This window comes from Salmo salar, chromosome 21 (assembly GCF_965601325.2).
Source record: "Salmo salar chromosome 21, fSalSal1, whole genome shotgun sequence".
NCBI lineage: Eukaryota > Metazoa > Chordata > Actinopteri > Salmoniformes > Salmonidae > Salmo > Salmo salar.
The window spans coordinates 3,430,967-3,454,927 of record NC_138311.1 but is presented as its reverse complement, the minus strand read 5'-3'; the positions used below and the strand labels follow the sequence as shown (position 1 = coordinate 3,454,927).

General features: G+C 42.4%; 1 protein-coding gene across 2 annotated transcripts in view; it reads right to left on the bottom strand.

The window, feature by feature from the left end:
• The window catches only part of LOC106581635 (dachshund homolog 1), a 386,583-nt gene that overhangs the window by 18,153 nt on the left and 344,469 nt on the right, over window positions 1-23,961 (bottom strand). For both annotated transcript variants that reach the window (XM_014163781.3, XM_014163783.3), the window contains exons 8-9: window positions 15,067-15,214; window positions 4,741-4,884 (exon numbers count right to left, since the gene is read on the bottom strand). In XM_014163781.3, coding sequence (XP_014019256.1) covers window positions 4,741-4,884; window positions 15,067-15,214 — 292 coding nt within the window. The remainder of the gene's footprint in view (window positions 1-4,740; window positions 4,885-15,066; window positions 15,215-23,961) is intronic.

Sequence of the window (23,961 nt, the reverse complement as noted above, 5' to 3'; positions counted from 1 at the left end):
TGGTTGATGATATTACTAGTTTATCTAGCCTGTCCTGCGTTGCATATAATCGCTTAGGTACACGTTGCTCCAGCCATAAACATCAATGCCTTTCTTAAAATCAATACACAAGTATATATTTTTAAACCTGCATATTTAGCTAAAAGAAATCCAGGTTAGCAGGCAATATTAACCTGGTGAAATTGTGTCATTTTGCGTTCATTGCACGCAGAGTCAGTGTATATGCAACAGTTTGGGTCGCCTGGCTCGTTGCGAACTTATTTGCCAGAATTTTACGTAATTATGACATAACATTGAAGATTGTGCAATGTAACAGGAATAACATTTTGTTTTCGAGATGATAGTTTCCGGATTCGACCATATTAATGACCTAAGGCTCGTATTTCTGTGTGTTATTATGTTATAATTAAGTCTATGATTTGATAGAGCAGTCTGACTGAGCGGTGGTAGGCAGCAGCAGGCTCGTAAGCATTCATTTAAAATAGCACTTTCGTGCGTTTTGCCAGCAGCTCTTCGCAATGCTTCAAGCATTGCGCTGTTTATGACTTCAAGCCTGTCAACTCCCGAGATTAGGCTGGTGTAACTGATGTGTAATGGCTAGCTAGTTAGCCGGGTGCGCGCTAATAGGTTTCAAACGTCACTCGCTCTGAGACTTGGAGTAGTTGTTTCCCCTTCCTCTACGTGGGTAACACTGCTTCGAGGGTGGCTGTTGTCGATGTGTTCCTGGTTCAAGCCCAGGTAGGAGCGAGGAGAGGGACGGAAGCTATACTGTTACACTGGCAAGACTAAAGTGCCTATAAGAACATCCAATTGTCAAAGGTATATGAAATACAAATCGTATAGAGAGAAATAGTCCTATAATTCCTATAATATCTACAACCTAAAACATCTTACCTGGGAATATTGAAGACTCATGTTAAAAGGAACCACCAGCTTTCATATCTTCTCATGTTCTGAGCAAGGAACTTAAACGTTAGCTTTTTTACATGGCACATATTGCACTTTTACTTGCTTCTCCAACACTTTGTTTTTGCATTATTTAACCTGTTAGGGCTAGGGGGCAGTATTGACACGGTTGGATAAAAAACGTACCCGATTTAATCTGGTTACTACTCCTGCCCAGTAACGAGAATATGCATATAATTATTGGCTTTGGATAGAAAACACCCTAAAGTTTCTAAAACTGTTTGAATGGTGTCTGTGAGTATAACAGAACTCATATGGCAGGCCAAAACCTGAGAAGATTCCATGCAGGAAGTGGCCTGTCTGACAATTTCTTCCCCTTCTTGATTATCTCTATCCATTACAAAGGATCTCTGCTGTTACGTGACACTTCCTACGGCTCACATGGGCTCTCAGAAGGCGGCAAAAAGGTGAATCGTGTCTTTGCAGGCTCTGGCTGAAAAAAAGTAGCGCGTTTGGGTAGTGGCTGGTTACAGTACTGTGAGACTCAGGCGCATGCCCGCGTCGACCGAATGCTTTGTTTTCTTTCCTCTGTTTACCTAAAAGGAGATTCCCGGTCGGGAATATTATCGTTTTTTACGAGAAAAATGGCATAAAAATGGATTTTAAACAGCGGTTGACATGCTTCGAAGTACGGTAATGGAATATTTAGAATTTCTTTGTTACAAATTGTGCCATGCTCGTGACCCTGATTTACCATTTCGGATAGTGTCTGGAATGCACGAACAAAACGCCGCTATTTGGATATAACGATGGATTATTTTGGACCAAACCAACATTTGTTATTGAAGTAGCAGTCCTGGGAGTGCATTCTGACGAAGACAACAAAGGTAATTAAACTTTTGTACTAGTAAATCGGAGTTTGGTCAGGGCTAAACTTGGTCGGTGTCTAAATGGCGAGCCGTGATGGCTGGGCTATCTACTGAGAATATTGCAAAATGTGCTTTCACCGAAAAGCTATTTTAAAATCGGACACCTCGATTGCACAAAGGAGTTCTGTATCTATAATTCTTAAAATAATTGTTATGTTTTTTGTGAACGTTTATCGTGAGTAATTTAGTAAATTCACCGGAGGTTTGCGAGGGGTATGCTAGTTCTGAACGTCACATGCTAATGTAAAAAGCTGTTTTTTGATATAAATATGAACTTGATTGAACAAAACATGCATGTATTGTATAACATAATTTCCTAGGTGTGTCATCTGATGAAGATCATCAAAGGTTAGTGCTGCATTTAGCTGTCTTCTGGGTTTTTGTGACATTATATGCTAGCTTGAAAAATGGGTGTCTGATTATTTCTGGCTGGGTACTCTGCTGACATAATCTAATGTTTTGCTTTCGTTGGAAAGCCTTTTTGAAAGCGGACAGTGTGGTTAGATTAACGAGAGTCTTGTCTTTAAAATGCTGTAAAATAGTCATATGTTTGAGAAATTGAAGTAATAGCGTTTCTAAGGTATTTGAAAATCGCGCCACGGGATTCAACTGGCTTTTGCGTAGGTGGGACAAATTCGTCCCGCCTTGCCCAGAGAGGTTAAACCAAATTGAACATGTTTCATTATTTATTTGAGGCTAAATTGATTTTATTGATATATTATATTAACTTAAAATAAGTGTTCATTCAGTATTGTTGTAATTGTCATTATTACAAATATTTTTTTTATTGGCCGATTAATCGGTATCGGCCGTGTCTGGTCACCCAATAATCGGTATCGGCGTTGAAAAAAATCATAATCGGTCGACCTCTAGTGGATACACTGGTTGGAGTGGGCGGAACATCCGTTCATTGTGTGAACCTGGAATATCTCCGCACCGCCAAGCGTCTCAATTCCAGGCAAGCCAGGTGGGCCCTGCTTTTCACCCGGTTTAACTTCTCCCTCTCCTTCCAACCAGGATCCAAGAATATCAAGCCGGATGCGCTGCCATGCCGCTATAGCCCTGCGGCTACACCCTCGGACCCCGAGACCATCCTTTCCACCTCGTGCCTGGCAACAGCACTCAGCTGGGGAATAGGGAAGCAGGTCCGTGGGGCGCAGCGTTCCCAGCCGAACCCCGGGGGGGAGGGGGCAAATAACAGGATGTTTGTTCCTGACGCTGACCAGTCCTCGGTCCTGGAGTGGGCCCACTACTCCAGGCTTTCTTTCCACCCAGGCTCCCGTCGAACCCTGGTATTTGTGGGGAAACGCTTTTGGTGGTTGACCATGGTCCCGGACGTCTCCGCGTTTGTCGCCGCCTGCAAGGTCTGTGCACAGAACAAGACTCCTCGACAAGCTCCGGCTGGTCTCCTTCAACCACTGCCTGTCCCTTACCGTCCCTGGTCTCACATGTCCCTAGACTTCGTCATGGGTCTTCCCCTTCCCCTCTTCCCCCACCATCCTGACAGTAAAATTTTCCAAAGCCAGTTTTCCAAAGCTGCCCACTTCATTCCACTCCCCAAGCTACCCTCTGCCAAAGGGACGGCCAAGCTCATGGTGCTGCACGTCTTCCGGATCCATGGACTCCCGGTGGACATGGTCTCCAACCAGGTTTCTCAGTTCTCATCCCGCTTCTGGAAGACGTTCTGAACGCTCATTGAGTCATCCGCCAGCCTGTCCTCTGGGTTCCACCCTCAGTCCAATGGCCAGTCGGAGCGAGCAATCAAGACCTGGAGACGAGTCTTCGCTGCCTTGACTCCGTCAACCCCACCATCTGGAACCAGCAACTCATGGTGGTTGAATATGCTTGCAACACCTTCCCCTGCTCTGCCTCTGAGCTCTCATCTTTCCAGTGTTCAAAGGGTTATCAGCCCCCGCTCTTCCTGGAGCAAGCTGAAGAGGTCGGTGTACTCTCGGCCCAGATGTTTGTCCGCCGCTGTCGCCGTACCTGGAAGACAACCCGGTCGGCTCTTCTCAAGACCATCTGCAGGTATCGATGACAAGCGGACTGCCACCGGACCCCGGCTCCCTGGTATCTTGTCGGGCAGAGGGTATGGCTGTCCAGACCTGCCCCTCCGGGTGGAGTCCCGCATCTTTGAGATTGGGCGAAAGCTGTTCATCTTCTGTTGCCCCGTACTCTCATATACATCCGACTTTTCATGTGTCTAGGATTAAACCTCTGTCTCACAGCCCTTTGTCTCCTGTTTCTAGGTCCACCCCTCTTCCCTGTCTCATTGACGGCCAACCGGCGTACACGGTGAGGCGCTTTCTGAAGGTTCGACCACGAGGCAGGGGATTCCAGTACCTGGTTGACTGGGAGGGTTATGGCCCAGAGGAGAGGTGCTGGGTCCCCGCTAGGAACATTCTGGACCCAGGCCTCATCACCCCGGTCAACCAGGTATGCGCCCAGATAGGACGCCAGGTGGCGCCCCTAGAGGAGGGGGGTACTATTACAACCTGTTCACCTGTCTTTGTGCTTGTCTCCACCCCCTCCAGGTGTCACCTATTTTCCTCTTTATCCCCAGTGTATTTATACCTGTTTTCTGTTTGTCTGTTGCCAGTTCGTCTTGATACATCAAGCCTACCAGCGTTTTTCCCGTGCTCCTTTCTGTCTCTAGTTCCTGTTTTCTAGCTTTCCCAATTTTTGACCAGTCTGCCTGCCCTGACCCTGTGCCTGCCTGCCGTTCTGTACCTTTCGGACTCTACTCTGGACTACAGATCTCTGCATGCCCTTGACCTGTCGTTTGCCTGCCCCCCTGTTTTTGTAATAAACTTTGGTTACTTCAAAACTGTCTGCATCTGGGTCTTCTCCTGAGCCTTGACAACATGAAAGTAGAGAAAAACAGAGAATAAAAAACAACCCTAACCATTGACTGAGCGCAGGCTCTCTGAGGGCGACGGCTGTTTTATGCAGTGTTCGGCCTGCTCCCTCCTCTTAGACTCATACTCCAGAGCCTCCTGCAGTTTCCTCTTAGCCTTCTTCTCCTTCTTCAAACGCTTCTGGATTATTGCTGAGGGAAAAGAGAGAAGAGGACAAATGTATCAAATTACTTTTATTTAATCGTTTTCTATCTAAGCATATCAATTAGGAATAAATTGTTATTTACAATGACTTGGCAAATGGCAAGTGTGGTGAGAGACAAGATAAACATATTAGGGCCGGCTCAAGCCTTTTGTGGGCCTTAAGCGAGATTTGTTTTGGGGGCCCCACATCTGACGGCGGAGAGAAACATTTTTCTTCAAAAGTAAATTTCCTGCTATTAGAATGGTGTCGGAGAGGATGGCTGACATTTTACATGCTCCTAACCAACTGTGTTATTTTGTTTGTTTGTAACTTATTTTTTAGCTTATTTTGTACATAATGTTGCTGCTACCGTCTCTTATGACCAAAAATAACTTCTGTACATCAGAACAGTGATTACTCACCACGAACTTCCTTTAACGAGTCTGACGTGTAGGATATACTGCTTTCCCGAGAACAGGCACAAATCCCCATCATTTGCGTGAAGAGAAGATGGAAAAAAAGGACGTGGATGTCGGCTGCCTTCTGAGAATTCGATGGCGAGCGAGTAAACCCCCACTGCCATCCGTTCTACTGGCCAACGTGGAATCATTGGAAAATAAAATCGATGACCTACCAGCAAGATTAAACTACCAACGGGACATTAAAAACTGTAATATATTATGTTTCACCGAGTCGTGGCTGAACGACGACATAAATAACATACAGCTGGCAGGTTATACATTGTATCGGCAGGATAGAAAAGCAGCCTCTGGTAAGACAAGGGGTAGCGGTCTATGTATATTTGTAAACAACAGCTGGTGCACGATATATAAGGAAGTCTTGACGTTTTGCTCGCCTGAGGTAGAGTATCTCATGATAAGCTGTAGACCACACTATCTACCTAGAGAGTTTTCATCTGTATTTTCCGTAGCTGTCTACATACCACCACAGACTGATGCTGGCACTTAGACAGCATTGAATGAGCTGTATACTGCCATAAGCAAACAGGAAAATGCTCATCCAGATGAGGTGCTCCTAGTGGCCGGGGACTTTAATGCAGGGAAACTTAAATCTGTTTTACCAAATTTCAACCACCATGTTAAATGTGCAACCAGGAAAAAAAACTCTAGACCACCTTTACTCCACACACAGAGACGGGTACAAAGCTCTCCCTCGCCCTCCATTTGGCAAATCTGACCTTAATTCTATCCAAAACTAAAGCAGGAAGCACCAGTGACTCGGCCAATAAAAAAGTGGTCAGATGAAGCAGATGCTAAGCTACAGGACTGTTTTGCTAGCACAGACTGGAATATGTTATGGGGTTCTTCCGCTGGCATTGAGAAGTACACCACATCAGTCACCGGCTTCATCAATAAGTGCATCGATGACATCGTCCCGACAGTGACTGTATGTACATACCTAAACCAAAAGCCATGGATTACAGGCAACATCCGCACATAGCTAAAGGCTAGAGCTTCCACTTTCAAGGAGTGGGACACTAATCCCGACGCTTATAAGAAATCCCGCTTGCCCTCAGACGAACCATCACACAGGCAAAGCATCAATACTGGACTAAGATTGAATCCTACAACACCGGCTCTGACACTCGTCAGATGTGGCAGGGCTCGAAAACTATTACGGACTACAAAGGGAAACCCAGCCGCGAGCTGCCCAGTGACGCGAGTCTACCAGATGAGCTAAATGCCTTTTATGCTCGCTTTGAGGCAAGCAACACGGAAGCATGCAGGAGAGCACCAGCTGTTCCGGACTACTCTGTGATCACGCACTACGTAGCCGATGTGAGCAAGAACTTTTTACAGGTCAACATTCACAAAGCCAGATTACCAGGACATGTACTCAAAGCATGCGCGGACCAACTGACAAGTGTCTTCACTGATATTTTCAACCTCTCCCTGGCCAAGTCTGTAATACCTATATGTTTCAAACAGACCACCATAGTGCCCAAGAACACTTAGCTAACCTGGCTAAATTATTACCACCCCATAGGACTCACGTCGGTAGCCATGAAGTGCTTTGAAAGGCTGGTCATGGCTCACATCAACACCATCATGCCAGAAACCTTAGACCCCATCCAATTCGCATACCACCCCAACAGATCAACAGATGATGCAATCTCAATCGCACTCCACACTGCCGTTTCCCACCTGGACAAAAGGTACACCTATGTGAGAATGCTGGTCATTGACTACAGCTCAGCGTTCAACACCATAGCGCCCTGGGACTAAACACCTCCCTCTGCAACTGGATCCTGGACTTCCTGACGGGCCACCCCCAGGTGGTAAGGCTAGGCAACAACACATCTGCAATGCTGATCCTCAACACTGGGGCCCCTCAGGGGTGCGTGCTTAGTGCCCTCCTGTACTCCCTGTTCGCCCACGACTGTGTAGCCAAGCAAGACTCCAACACCCTTGGTGTCCACATCGCCAACAAAGTATCATGATCCAAACACGCCAATACAGTTGTGAAGAGGCTAAGACAACACCTTTTCCCCTCAAGAGAGTGAAGAGATTTGGTATGGGTCCCCAGATCCTCAAAAAGTTCTACAGCTGCACAATCGAGAGCATCCTGACCGGTTGCATTACCACCTGGTATGGCAACTGCTTAGCATCTGACCGGAAGGTGCTACAGATGTTAGTGTGTATGACTCAGTACATCACTGGGTCCAAGCTTCCTGACATCCAGGACCTGTATACAAGGAGGTGTCAGAGGAAAGCCCAAGAATTGTCAAAGACTCCAGTCACCCAAGTCATACCATGTTCTCTCTGCTACCGCATGGCACGCGGTAGCATCCCAAAAGGCTCCTTAACAGCTTCTACCCCCAAGCCATAAGACTAAACTAAACTAATCAAATGGCCACACGGACTATTTACATTGAACCCCCCCTTTGTTTTTACACTGCTACTACTCGCTGTTTATTACCTAGGCATAGTCACTTTACAAATGACCTGGATTAATCTGTACACCCGCTCATAGACTCAGTACCGGTACCCCCTGTATATAGAACCTTGTTATTGTTATGTAAATGTATTGTGTTACCTATTGATTGTTTTTTGTTTTTTTACTTAAGTTTATTTAGTAGATATTGTATTAACTCTATTTCTTGAGCTGCATTGTTTATTAAGGGCTTGTAAGTAAACATTTTCACGGTAAGGTCTACTACACCTGTTGTATTCACAGCAGGAGACAAATACAATTTGATTTGATTTGCTGGAAATAAGACTGCCTGAATTAGCAAACTATATTGAATTCAAATCAGCAAACTGCTGGAGGGACTTAAAGAAAATGAGCTAATTTCTAAGCTGTTTTTTATGAAATTGGCTCATTAAATAATAAAGTACTTGATTAAACTGTTGCAGAGCTTTATAAAACGCAAACGTGTTAACTTAAGTTCTATTTGTGTCACTTCTGTTCAGAATGACGATGAATCATTAATTTTTATAATTCAATATGGATCCATAATTATCTGATCTCTCGCAGTTGTGGGGAACAATACTAAGTGGTTCATTCATTGGAAGCAGTGACATAGAAACATACAGCAGTTTTCTTATGTATGCATGACCCTGTTCATTATTTAGATATGTGTGTTAAACTGTTTTAATGAGCTCTGAAACATGCATACGCAATTGAATTTCAAGGGCTGTGTCCCAAATGGTACCTTACAGACCCGGTCAAAAGTAGTGCACTACATAGGGAATATGGTGCCATTTAGGACCCAAGCAATGTACTTTCATTTTGATTCTGTATGTAGGTTCATGTACTGTACTGTGTGCATATTGTGTAGTGCAGGAGTCTTCAACCTTTTCTTGCCCAGGGATTGCATTAGCCCCACAACAATTTCACGTCTTGTCTTATCATCAGCTGAATGATAATGGTGAGGAGGTAATCAACATTTTAAAATGAATAGATTTGGTAGATAGTTTTTCACTGCTCATGATTTAATGATTTAATTTTGACTGCTCATGATTTTTATTTATTTATTTAGCTACCCCCTCCGCCCTTGACTTACCCTAAATAAGTCTATGTAACGCACTGTCAGTGTTAGAATCGTAATATCACAAACAGAACTGGAGTTACAACCAGTTTTAGGAGGTTTGAATGGTTTTCCCTCGTTGCTCCTCCTTCTCCCAACAGTAGGGCCTGCTCTACTCCTTCCTTCAGACAGTTGAAATTGCAGTCCTCGAAACTGAACCTAAACTATACTGAAACTAATTTCACACATATAACAATGGATGAAATAAATGAAGTAAAGTTTGATGGGGAGAAAGGCGAGTATGGGTGAGTTGATGAGCGAAGGGAAGAGAACGATGCATAATTCTGTAATCACCAGTAGTGAATGAAGAAAGGGGCGGACCATTCTATTGTATTGATCCATTCTAATCATAATCTTAAAATGGTACATTTACATTTTAGTCTTTACATTTTATATTTTTGATACTGAATGTTATCAGCTCTACAACCAATACTTACTATTAGATAAAGGAAACCTGAGTGAACAAATAACATAACAATTACACACTTATTTTATTTGTGATTCACCACCTGGATTCGGTCTTATGTAGAAAAATGTGAAAAGGTGTTTTTTTACATTAGATAAAAGTAGAGATTCAGAGCTATAAAAATGATATATCATACACTGCATTTGAGGAACAATGGGAAAGTAATTCTGCTTTGAAAGTTGATCAACTTGAAAACTCACTTTTGAGAAAATGGCCTTTGAATGTTTTGGTATCTAGTGAAGAGCTCTTTGTCTACACCCATTCAGCATCGTTCACACCCTCTTAAGCTTTAGCCCCACCCATAACGTTTCGCTCTCGGAGCGCACACTTGACGCTCTGGCCGATCATTTGTTTATCTCTGGATAACATGAAAACAGCCTAACCAGCTCTGCTGGCAACAATTTTATTACGCTTTTTTTGCAGACGTTTACTGACACCGGCCATATTCAACGGGTGATGTACACACATCATGTAACATTAGCTAACAAGCCAGCCAGCTAACGTTAGCTAGTGAAACAACAATGAACAAAGTGCCAACAATGCCACAGTGCTGGGAGCTAACCAACCAGGTTCAATGTTAGCTAGCTAACATTAGGCTCTAACTAGAAAAGAAAACGGCTCTGGGATACGGATAATAACATCAGCTAGGGAGCCAGCCAGATAACGTTAGCTAGCTAGCAAAACAGTACACTTTAGCTTGAAATGAAATCATTTTCTGTCAAAATTAGAAACGTGTAATATCTGAAAAATTAGCTAGCTAACGCCAGATGATCTAACCTGTATACGTCATCATTCATGATGGACGCGTCTCCCTGTCAGGAATGCCATACCACGGTTGCCCTTAGTTTGAAGATGTAATCCAGAGACAGGTGTTTTCTCCATGTCTTTAGCTATCATACTCCAATTCCTCTGATTTCAAATCTTGATCCTCCAGAAAGTGGAGAGCAACACTTATGCAGCTCCACCACACAATACATAAAAAAAGCCTCATTTGACAGGATTACCAACCCAGACTGACGAGCTCAAATAGATAGAAGCCTTCAATATGGCAGACCAATCGAAACTCCTCTCCTGGCATGTCCAGCCCACTCATTATCTCAGCCAATCATGGCTAGTGGGAAGGTTGCTAACTTTTTCTGTGGCTTAACCAACAAGGCTCATAATTTAACAATTGTATTTGTATTTACAGATGGCATACAAGTTTGTTATTAAGGCACATGAAAGTTCACATGTTCGAGAAGGCATTTATGCAAAAAAACACATTTTGATAAAAAAAACATTTTTTACGTTCAAATGGCTTCTGTGAAGTCGTGACTTGCGACATATGCCTAGTTTCCTGAATCGGGTCATATTTATTTAACCTGTTTGGGATAGGGGGCAGTATTTTCATGGCCGGATAAAAAACGTACCCGATTTAATCTGGTTACTACTCCTGCCGAGAAACTAGAATATGCATATAATTAGTAGATTTGGATGGAAAACACTCTAAAGCTTCTAAAACTGTTTGCATGGTGTCTGTGAGTATAACAGAACTCATATGGCAGGCCAAAACCTGAGAAGATTCCATACAGGAAGTGCCCTGTCTGACAATTTGTTCTCCTTCTAGGGCATCTCTATTAAAAATACAGCATCTCTGCTGTAACGTGACATTTTCTAAGGCTTCCATTGGCTCTCAGAAGGCGCCAGAAAGTGGAATGACGTCTCTGCAGTTTCTGGGCGAAAAACTGGAGGAGTTTTTGTGAGTGGTCAGGCAGGGAACAATGACACTGGAGTGCGCGTCCACGAGACGACTCCATGTTTTTCTTTCAGTCTATGAATGAATATAACGTCGCCCGGTTGGAATATTAACGCTATTTTACAAGAAAAATAGCATAAACATTTATTTTAAACAGCGTTTGACATGCTTCGAAGTACGGTAATGGAATAGTTAGAAAAAAATGTATCACGAAATGCGCTCGGGCGTCACCCTTCGGATAGTGACCTCAATGCATGAACAAAACGGAGATATACCAATATAACTATGGATTATTTCGAACCAAAACAACATTTGTTGTTGAAGTAGAAGTCCTGGGAGTGCATTCTGACGAAGAACAGGAAAGGTAATCCAATTTTTCTTATAGTAATTCTGAGTTTAGTGAGCACCAAACTTGGTGGGTGTCAAATTAGCTAGCCTGTGATGGTCGAGCTATCTACTCAGAATATTGCAAAATGTGCTTTCGCTGAAAAGCTATTTTAAAATCTGACACCGCGATTGCATAAAGGAGTTCTGTATCTATAATTCTTAAAATAATTGTTATGTTTTTTGTAAACATTTATCGTGAGTAATTTAGTAAATTCACCGGAAGTTTGCAGTGGGTATGCTAGTTCTGAACGTCACATGCTAATGTAAAAAGCTTGTTTTTGATATAAATATGAACTTGATTGAACAAAACATGCATGTATTGTATAACATAATGTCCTAGGAGTGTCATCTGATGAAGATCATCAAAGGTTAGTGCTGCATTTAGCTGTGGTTTTGGTTTTTGTGACATATTTGCTTGCTTTGAAAATGGCTGTGTGATTATTTTTGGCAGGGTACTCTCCTGACATAATCTAATGTTTTGCTTTCGCTGTAAAGCCTTTTTGAAATCGGACAATGTGGTTAGATTAACCTCTTACATCTAGACGTTCCGCTAGCGGAACACCTGCTCCAATATCCAATGATAGGCGTGGCGCGAATTACAAATTCCTCAAAAATACAAAAACTTCAATTTTTCAAACATATGACTATTTCACAGCATTTTAAAGACAAGACTCTCCTTTATCTAACCACACTGTCCGATTTCAAAAAGGCTTTACAGCGAAAGAAAAACATTAGATTATGTCAGCAGAGTACCAAGCCAGAAATAATCAGACACCCATTTTTCTAGCTAGCATATAATGTCACAAAAACCCAGAAGACAGCTAAATGCAGCACTAACCTTTGATGATCTTCATCAGATGACACACCTAGGACATTATGTTATACAATACATGCATGTTTTGTTCAATCAAGTTCATATTTATATCAAAAAACAGCTTTTTACATTAGCATGTGACGTTCAGAACTAGCATACCCCCCGCAAACTTCCGGGGAATTTGCTAAGAATTTACTAAATTACTCACGATAAACGTTCACAAAAAGCATAACAATTATTTTAAGAATTATAGATACAGAACTCCTCTATGCACTCGATATGTCCGATTTTAAAATAGCTTTTTGGTGAAAGCACATTTTGCAATATTCTAAGTACATAGCCCAGCCATCACGGGCTAGCTATTTAGACACCCGGCAAGTTTAGCCTTCACCAATATCAGATTTACTATTATAAAAGTTTGATTACCTTTTGTTGTCTTCGTCAGAATGCACTCCCAGGACTGCTACTTCAATAACAAATGTTGGTTTGGTCCAAAATAATCCATCGTTATATCCGAATAGCGGCGTTTTGTTCGTGCGTCCCAGACACTATCCGAAATGGTAAATCAGGGTCGCGCGCATGGCGCAATTCGTGACAAAAAAATGTCAAAATATTCCATTACCGTACTTCGAAGCATGTCAACCGCTGTTTAAAATCAATTTTTATGCAATTTATCTCGTAAAAAAGCGATAATTATTCCGACCGGGAATCTCCTTTTCGGCAAACAGAGGAAAAATCACAAAGACGGGGGCGGCCAGGGCACATGCCTAATGCCCACAGTCCCTTGATCGGCCACTTGAGAAAGGCGATAATGTGTTTCAGCCTGGGGCTGGGATGACGACATTCTGTTTTTTCCCGGGCTCTGAGCGCCCATGGAAGACGTAGGAAGTGTCACGTTAGAGCAGAGATCCTTTGTAAAAGATAGAGATGGAAAAGAAGTTCAAGAAATGGTCAGACAGGCCACTTCCTGTAAAGGAATCTCTCAGGTTTTGACCTGCCATTTGAGTTCTGTTATACTCACAGACACCATTCAAACAGTTTTAGAAACTTTGGAGTGTTTTCTATCCAAAGCCAATAATTATATGCATATTCTAGTTATTTGGCAGGAGTAGTAACCAGATTAAATCGGGTACGTTTTTTATCCAGCTGTGAAAATACTGCCCCCTAGCCATAACAGGTTAATGAGAGTCTTGTCTTTAAAATGGTGTAAAATAGTCAGATGTTTGAGAAATTGAAGTTATGGCATTTTTAAGGTATTTGTATTTCGCGCCACGCTATACCATTGGATATTGGTGAGGCGTTCCGCTAGCGGAACGTCTGTCCCTATTAATAAACAAAGTTATGCAACAACCAATGCCCCTGTGTGAAAAAGTAATTGCCCCCTTGCACTCAATAACTGGCTGTGTCGTCTTTAACTGCAATGACTCCAACCAAACGCTTCCTGTAGTTGTTGATCAGTCTCTTACGTCGCTGTGAGAAATTTTCTTCCATGCAGAACTGCTGTAACTCAGCGACATTAGTGGGTTTTTGAGCATGAACAGCTTGTTTCAAGTCTTGCCACAACATCTCAATGGGGATTAGGTCTGACTAGGCCATTCCAAAACTTCAAATGTGTTGCATTTTAGCCATTTTCATTTAGACTTGATTGTGTGTTTTGGATCATTGTCTTGCTGCATGACCCAACTGAGCTTCAGCTTCAGCTCACAGACGGATCACCTGACAATTTGCCTTAATAGAAAGAAACATGAATTCTGCTCTGTATCAGAGAATTCTACAGGAGAATGTCAGGCCATCTGTCTGTGATCTGAAGCTGAAGCGCAGTTGGGTCATGCAGCAAGACAATGATCCAAAACACATAACAAAAAAAGGTATGTCAAAGTGTGTCAAGCAAGTGAAAGTTACGAAAATTGTGGGATAACGGCTAAATTAAATCCAACTGATGCTATTGCGTGAAGAAGCACACAATATAAGCACAACCTGACAATAACTGACTATTTTTGACTGCTGTCATATTGACATTTATATTCATTATAATGCCCTTATTGCTTTTGTGCCGAGTTTCACTATTTATCAAGGCCACTTGGTGCTTATAATGATGTTTAGTCTACTGCTGTTTTCATCATTTGACTTCAGTGAGTGTAATATTACGAGTTGAGAAATAAATACATTCTATTTTCTACTGTATATATTTCATTCAAGATGTGTTTATTCTGTTGTTGCTAGCAATATTCATGAAAACATTGTAAAGAAAATTAATTTGAATATTATTCAAATGTTGTTATATATTTTAACGAACCCCCTGCAGTACTGCCGTGGACCCTGGTTGAATATCCCTGGTGTAGTGTAATTCTTGTTCTTGTGAGCAGCAGCTGGTAGACTGCACTGCTATGTGACCCACACACAGAGACTCTGACTCTCTCTTTCACATTCTCTCTCTAACATTCTCGCTCTCACTCTCACTCTCTCTGCCAGGTGGTTGTCAGTACCTCTGTTCTTTTGTGTGCAAACACACACACACACACACACATTATTCCGCTCACCTTCTCTCTCTCTCACTCACTCACTCACTCACTCACTCACTCACTCACTCACTCACTCACTCACTCACTCACTCACTCACTCACTCACTCACTCACTCACTCACTCACTCACTCACTCACTCACTCACTCACTCTCTCTGCCAGGTGGTTGTCAGTACCTCTGTTCTTTTGTGTGCAAACACACACACACACCTACCTCTGTTCTTCTGTTCGATAGCGAGCTGTTTCTCCAGGGTCTCCCTGAGCTCTCTTTCCCTGAACAGCTCCATCTTCAGCTCCGTCTTCTCCAGCTGCACCTGCTTCTCCTGGGCCCGCGCATTGTCAATTGCCACCTTCAGCAGGCCCTGCACACACACATACAAACACACACACACCAGTTAGTACAAATACACTCACAAGTGCATGCACACACAGAGACACACACACACACACAAACACGCACGCACGCACGCACGCACGCACGCACGCACGCACGCACGCACACACACACACACACACACACACACACACACACACACACACACACACACACACACACAATTACAGAGCAACATGTAAAGGTAAAATAAACTGCTATTGAATGAGCGATAGTTATGTTTTATCAGTTACAGTACGTTTTGTGTATGTGCTATCATTGTATTTCTTCATAGTAGAAATGGTTGTAACAATTGAGTTCATAAAAAAAAAAGGGTCAAGTGTGCGAGCTGGAGTGATTGAGGTTTGTCTGACCCCTCTTGGTCATAGTTGTGAAATACAGGTGGACGAATGGAGGAGGATCTAGCGCATCTTTATCTTGCTAAGGCCTGTTCTATCATCTTTTCATCTACAGAGCGCAGACCCCTTGACGTTGTTTTTACATTTTGTTACGTTAAAGCCTTATTCTAAAATTGATTAAATAATTTTTTCCCCTCGTCAATCTACACACAATAGCCCATAATGACAAACCAAAAACTGTTTTTTTTTTATATTTAAAATAAAATAAAAAACAGATACCTTATTATATAAGAATTCAGCCCTTTGTCATGAGCCTTGAAATTGAGCTCAGGTGCATCCTGGTTCTATGGATCATCCTTGGGATGTTTCTAAAAAATTGATTGGAGTTTACCTTTGGTAAATTCAATTCATTGAACATGATTTGGAAAGGCACACACGTGTCTATAAAAGGTCCCACAGTTGACAATGCATGTTAGATCAAAAACCAAGCCACGAGGTCAAAGGAACTGTCTACAGAGCTCTGAGACAGGATTGTGTTGAGGCACAGAATTGGGGAAGGGTACCCAAACATTTCTACAGCATTGAAGGTCCCCAAGAACACAGTGGCCTCCATCATTCTTAAATGGAATATATTTGGAACCACCAAGACTCATCCAAGAGCTGGTCGCCTGGCCAAACTGAGCAATCGGGGAGAAGGGCCTTGGTCAGGGCGGTGACCAAGAACACAATGGTCACTCTGACAGAGCTCCAGAGTTCTTCTGTGGAGATTAAATAACCTTCCAGAAGGACAACCATCTCTGCAGCACTCCACCAATCAGGTCTTTAAAGTAGAGTTGCCAGGCGGAAGCCACTCCTCAGTAAAAGGCACATGACAGACCGCTTGGAGCACCGCTCATCACCTGGCCAATACCATCCCTATGGTGAAGCATGGTGGTGGCAACATCATACTGTGGGGGGGGGGGTTCAGCGGCAGGGACTGGGAGACTAGTCAGGATCGAGGGAAAGATGAATGGAGCAAAGTACAGAGAGATCCTTGATGAAAACCTGCTCCAGAGTGCTCAGGACCTCAGACTGGGGTGAAGGTTCACCTTCCAACAGGACAACAACCCTAGGCAGACAGCCAAGACAATGCAGCAATGGCTTCGGGACAAGTTTCTGAATGTCCTTGACTGGCCTAGCCAGAGCCCGGACTTGAACCCGATCTAACTTTCTGGAGAGACCTGAAAATAGCTGTGCAGCGACGCTCCCCATCCAACCTGACAAAGAGAGAGGATCTGCAGAGAAGAATGGAAGAAACTCACCAATAACAAGTTTGCCAAGCTTGTAGCGTCATACCCAAGAAGACTCGAGGCTGTTATCGCTGTCAAGGTGTTTCAACAAAGTACTGAGTAAAGGGTCTGAATATTTATGTAAAAAAGGAGGACCAAGCACGCCCCCATTCTCGTCGACGGGGCTGTAGTGGAGCAGGTTGAGAGCTTCAAGTTCCTCGGTGTCCACATCAACAACAAACTAGAATGGTCCAAACACACCAAGACAGTCGTGAAGAGGGCACGACTGTCTTTTTAGTTTCCCCTCAGGAAACTAAAAAGATTTGGCATGCATCCTGAGATCCTCAAAAGGTTCTAAAGCTGCAACATCGAGAGCATCCTGACTGGTTGCATCACTGCCTGGTATGGCAATTGCTCGGCCTCTGACCGCAAGGCACTAAAGAGGGTAGTGCGTACGGCCCAGTACATCACTGGGGCAAAGCTGTCTGCCATGCAGGACCTCTACACCAGGCGGTGTCAGAGAAAGGCCCTAAAAATTGTCAAAGACCCCAGCCACCCCAGTCATAGACTGTTCTCTCTACTACCGCATGGCAAGCGGTACCGGAGTGCCAAGTCTAGGACAAAAAGGCTACTCAACAGTTTTTACCCCTAAGCCATAAGACTCCTGAACATGTAATCAAATGGCTACCTGTACTATTTGCATTGTGTGCCCCCCCAACCCCTCTTTTACGCTGCTGCTACTCTCTGTTTATCATATATGCATAGGCACTTTAACTATACATTCATGTATATACTACCTCAATTGGGCCGACCAACCAGTGCTCCCGCACATTGGCTAACCGGGCTATCTGCATTGTGTCCCACGACCTGCCAACCTCTCTTTTACGCTACTGCTACTCTCTGTTCATCACATATGCATAGTCACTTTAACCATATCTACATGTACATACTACCTCAATCAGCCTGACTAACCGGTGTCTGTATGTAGCCTCGCTACTTTTATTGCCTCGCTACTGAATATAGCCTGTCTTTTTACTGTTGTTTTATTTCTTTACTTACCTATTGTTCACCTAACACCTTTTTTGCACTATTGGTTAGAGCCTGTAAGTAAGCATTTCACTGTAAGGTCGCCTACACCTGTTGTACTCGGCGCACGTGACAAATAAACTTTGATTTGATTTGATATTTCAGTTTTTATTGTATTTTTTTTGTGCAAAAATAAATAAAAACCTTTTGCTTGTCATTATGGGGTATTGTGTGTACACTGATGAGGGGGAAAAAACGATTTTATACATTTTAGAATAAGGCTGTAATGTAACAAAATGTGGAAAAAGTCAACGGTCTGAATACTTTCAGAATGCATTGTATAATCCTTTTTGACCTTAATAAGGATCTATCAAACCAAGACCCACACCCCATTTTTCTCAGGCTCATGGCTATTGCCCTAGGTCTGGGATTTCCAAGACTAAGGATCTATTAATGATACCAACTGAGATACAAACATCTCTCTCAGGCTTTTACAGCCATGCTACTACTACTGTTCGACTACTTATTATTATAGTCTCCATTCTGTGCAGTGTCTGTTTCCACAACAATTACTCTCCATCTACATGTAATTACACCAAATGCAGTGGGCTATAGTTTACTAATTGTTGGTTCCCATGACACCAATTTAGACATAGTTGCTTTATCTCAATTATCTGCTCGGTTTCATTTTGTTGATTTGTATATAAATATTAAATGCCGAGATCATTATCAGAGATTACTTACTTTAGTGTTGGAGTTGTGTGTGGATGTGTGTTCGAGATGTGTGTTGTTTTCTAATTAATGCACAGACCAAGGGGATAACCGTGGAGGACTCTGATGTCTGTGGTATCGGGGTATCGGAGCAACGAGCAAGGGAGTGCTGTATCCACATCATTGCACTCTGATATACACTGAACAAAAATATGAACGCAACATGCAACAATTTCAAAGATTTTACTGAGTTACAGTTCATATAAGAAAATCTGTCAATTGAAATCACTTCATTAGGCCCTAATCGATGGATTTCACATGACTGGAAATACAGATATGTATCTATAGGTCACAGATACCTTTAAAAAAAACTCTTTGGGCAAGGCGTGCCGCTAGCGACCCACCCACAAGATCCGGTGAAATTGCAGAGCGCCAAATTCAAATTACAAAAATAGTAATAATAAACATTCATGAAAATACAAGTGTTATACATCGGATAAAATATGAAGTTCTTGTTAATCCAGCCGCTTTGTCAGATTTCAAAAAGGCTTTACAGCGAAAGCATACCATGCGATTATCAGAGGACAGCGCCCCGCTTACAAAAGCATACAAACATTTTGCAACTAAGCAGAGGAGTCACGAAAGTCAGAAATAGCGATAAAATAAATCACTTACCTTTGAAGATCTTCCTCTGTTGGCAATCCAAAGGGTCCCAGCTACACAATAAATGGTTGTTTTGTTCGATAAAGTCCCTCTTTATATCCCAAAAACTCTGTTTTGTTGGAGCGTTTTGTTCAGTAATCCACTGGCTCAAATGATGTCAAAACACACAGACGAATACATCCTAATAGTACCGGTAAAGTTCGTCGAAACATGTCAAATGATGTTCATAATTAATCCTCAGGTTGTCAATTATCTAAATAATCGATAATATTTCAACCGGACAATAGCGTATTCAATAGAAAGGAAAAAGAACAAAGAGCGTGCACACATTCACGCAAACCAGTACTGCATGATTCCATAGACCACTTACCAAAAGGTCTTATTCTTCGTCATTTTTCAGAAAACAAGCCTGAAACCATGTCTAAAGACTGTTGACATCTAGTGGAAGCCATAGGAACTGCAATCTGGGCCCTAAACCCTTATATAGTCAATTTGCTTTCAATGGAAAACCACACACATCAAATCGCATTTCCTGGATGGATTTTCCTCGGGTTTTCGCCTGCCATATCAGTTCTGCTACACTCACAGACATTATTTTAACAGTTTTAAAAACTTCAGAGTGTTTTCTATCCAAATCTACCACTTATATAAAGGCGGAGGTGTTGCTAACATTTACGATAGCAAATTTGAATTTACAAAAAAAAATACAGTTTTCGTCTTTTGAGCTTCTAGTCATGAAATCTATGCAGCCTCAGCGTTCCTCACTGAGTTCCCTGAATTCCTTTCGGACCTTGTAGTCATAGCAGATAATATTCAAATTTTTGGTGACTTTAACATTGACATGGAAAAGTCCACAGACCCACTCCAAAATGCTTTCGGAGCCATCATCGACTCAGTGGGTTTTGTCCAACATGTCTCTGGACCTACTCACTGCCACAGTCATACTCTGGACCTAGTTTTGTCCCATGGAATTAATGTTGTGGATCTTAATGTTTTTCCTCATAATCCTGGACTATCAGACAACCATTTTATTACGTTTGCAATCGCAACAAATAATCTGCTCAGACCCCAACCAAGGAGCATCAAAAGTCGTGCTATAAATTCTCAGACAACCCAAAGATTCCTTGATGCCCTTCCAGACTCCCTCTGTATACCCAAGGACGTCAGAGGACAAAAGTCAGTTAACCTCGTAACTGAGGAACTCAATTTAACCTTGCGCAATACCCTAGATGCAGTTGCACCACTAAAAACTAAAAACATTTGTCATAAGAAACTAGCTCCCTGGTATACAGAAAATACCCGAGCTCTGAAACAACTTCCAGAAAATTGGAATGGAAATGGCGCCACAACAAACTGGAAGACTTCCGACTAGCTTGGAAAGGCAGTACCGTGCAGTATCGAAGAGCCCTCACTGCTGCTCGATCATCCTATTTTCCAACCTAATTAAGGAGAATAAGAACAATCCGAAGAAAAAAAATGGATACTGTCGCAAACTAACTAAAAAGCAGCATTCCCCAAGAGAGGATGGCTTTCACTTCAGCAGTGATCAATTCATGAACTTCTTTGAGGAAAAGATCATGATCATTAGAAAGCAAATTATGGACTCCTCTTTAAATCTGCGTATTCCTCCGAAGCTCAGTTGTCCTGAGTCTGCACAACTCTGCCAGGACCTAGGATCAAGGGAGACACTCAAGTGTTTTAGTACTATATCTCCTGACAGAATTATGAAAATAATCATGGCCTCTAAACCCTCAAGCTGTATACTGGACCCTATTCCAACTACACTACTGAAAGAGCTGCTTCCTGTGCTTGGCCCTCCTATGTTGAACATAATAAATGTCTCTCATTCCACCGGATGTGTACCAAACTCACTAAAAGTGGCAGTAATAAAGCCTCTCTTGAAAAAGCCAAACCTTGACCCAGAAAATATAAAAAACCATTGCCCTATATCGAATCTCCCATTCCTCTCAAAAATGTTGGAAAAAGCTGTTGCTCAGCAACTCACTGCCTTCCTGAAGACAAACAATGTATACGAAATGCTTCAGTCTGGTTTTAGACCCCATCATAGCACTGAGACTGCACTTCTGAAGGTGGTAAATGACCTTTTAATGGCGTCAGACCGAGGCTCTGCATCTGTCCTTGTGCTCCTAGACCTTAGTGCTGCTTTTGATACCATCGATCACCACATTCTTTTGGAGAGAATGGAAACCAAAATTGGTCTACACGGACAAGTTCTGGCCTGGTTTAGATCTTATCTTTCACTGCTATGCGGAAGACACACAGCTGTACATTTCAATGAAACATTGTGAAGCCACAAAATTGCCCTCGCTGGAAGCCTGTGTTTCAGACATAAGGAAGTGGATGGCTGCAAACGTTCTACTTTTAAACTCGGACAAAACAGAGATGCTTGTTCTAGGTCCCAAGAAACAAAGAGATCTTCTGTTGAATCTGACAATTAATCTTGATGGTTGTACAGTCGTCTCAAATAAAAATGTGAAGGACCTCGGCGTTACTCTGGACCCCGATCTCTCTTTTGACGAACATATCAAGATTGTTTCAAGGACAGCTTTTTCCATCTGCATAACATTGCAAAAATCAGAAATGTTCTGTCCAAAATTGATGCTGAAAAATCTATCCATGCTTTTGTTACTTCTAGGTTAGACTACTGCAATGCTCTACTTTCCGGCTACCCGGATAAAGCACTAAATAAACTTCTGTTAGTGCTAAATACGGCTGCTAGAATCCTGACTAGAACCAAAACATTTTATCATATTACTCCAGTGCTAGCCTCCCTACACTGGCTTCCTGTTAAGGCAAGGGCTGATTTCAAGGTTTTACTGCTAACCAACAAAGCATTACATGGGCTTGCTCCTACCTATCTTAATGATTTGGTCCTGCCGTACATACCTACACATACATACTTCTACACCTGCATTGCTTGCTGTTTGGGGTTTTAGGCTGGGTTTCTGTACAGCACTTGGATATATCAGCTGATGGTTCTTAAGCTGAATGGTACTTAAGACAAACGGCTATACTAACTGAAGTTTTCTTTACTCTATTGCTATTTGTAAGATCTACCTGTGTATTAGCTAGGGTATTCTCTATTGATGGACCTAATATGTGTAAAGATTATTGCTAAAGCCTACCTGTAGAGTATTTCTAAGGTCTACTTGTATAGTATTGCTAAGGCCTACCAGTATAGTATTGCTAAGGCCTACTTGTATAGCATCGCTAAGGCATACCTGTAGAGTATTACTAAGCCATACTTGTATAGTATTGCTAAGATCTACCTGTAAACTATTGCTAAGGCATACCTGTAGAGTATTACTAAGGCATATTGTATAGTACTGCTAAGATCTACCTGTAAACTATTGCTAAGGCTTACCTGTACAGTATTGCTAAGGCCTACCTGTATCGTATTGCTAAGGCCTTCCTGTATAGAGAATTGTTTCGGCTTACCTGTATAGAATTGCTAAGGCCTTCCTGTATAGAGAATTGGTTAGGCCGACCTGTATAGAATTTCTAAGGCCTAACTGCGTAGTATATTGCAATGGCCTACACGTATTGAGCGTTAATAAGGCCTCCATGTATAGTGAGGAGTATATTACTAAGGTGAATGTGAGGTCACTGTACCTGAGTGTTAGAGAGTAGCGTCTCTATTGGTCAGACCTACATGTACTGTATATTAGAAAGGGGAGTATTGTCTTTACCCTGTCTGTGAATAAGACCTATTGCATACAAGTATGTTAGTGAGAAGGGTCTCTATTGGTCAGACATACAGTACCAGTCAAAAGTTTGGACACACCTACTCATTCCAGGGTTTTTCTTTATTTTGACCCCCGAGTGGCGCAGCGGTCTAAGGCACTGCATCTCAGTGCTAGAGGCGTCACTATAGACCCTGGTTAGATTCCAGGCTCTAACACAAACAGCCGTGATTGGGAGTCTCATAGGGCGGTGCACAAATGGCACAGCATCGTCCGGGTTAGGGTTTGGCCGGGTAGGAAGTCATTGTAAATAAGAATTTGTTCTTCACTGACTTGCCTAGTTAACCTGTATAGGATAGGGGGCAGTATTTTCATGGCCGGATAAAAAACGTACCCGATTTAATCTGGTTATTACTCCTGCCCAGAAACTAGAATATGCATATAATTGTTTGATTTGGATAGAAAACACCCTAAAGGTTCTAAAACTGTTTGAATGGTGTCTGTGAGTATAACAGAACTCATATGGCAGGCCAAAACCTGAGAAGATTGCATACAGGAAGTGCCCTCTCTGACCATTTCTTGGCCTTCTATAGCCTCTTTATGGAAAATAGAGGATCTCTGCTGTAACGTGACATTTTCTAAGACTCCCATAGGCTCTCAGAAGGCGCCAGAACGGGGAATGATGACTCTGCAGTCCCTGGCTGAAAAACAGTAGCGCATTTGGATAGTGGTCGATCTGAGAACAATGAAACGGGTGCGCGCGTGCACGTGAAGAGTCTATTTTACATTTTCAGTCTTTGAACGAAAACAACGTCGCCCGGTCGGAATATTATCGCTATTTAATGATAAAAATCGCATAAAAATTGATTTTAAACAGCGTTTGACATGCTTCGAAGTACGGTAATGGAATATTTTGAATTTTTTTTGTCACGATATGCGCCGGCACGTCACCCTTCGGATAGTGTCTTGAACGCAAGAACAAACGCAGCTATTTGGATATAACTA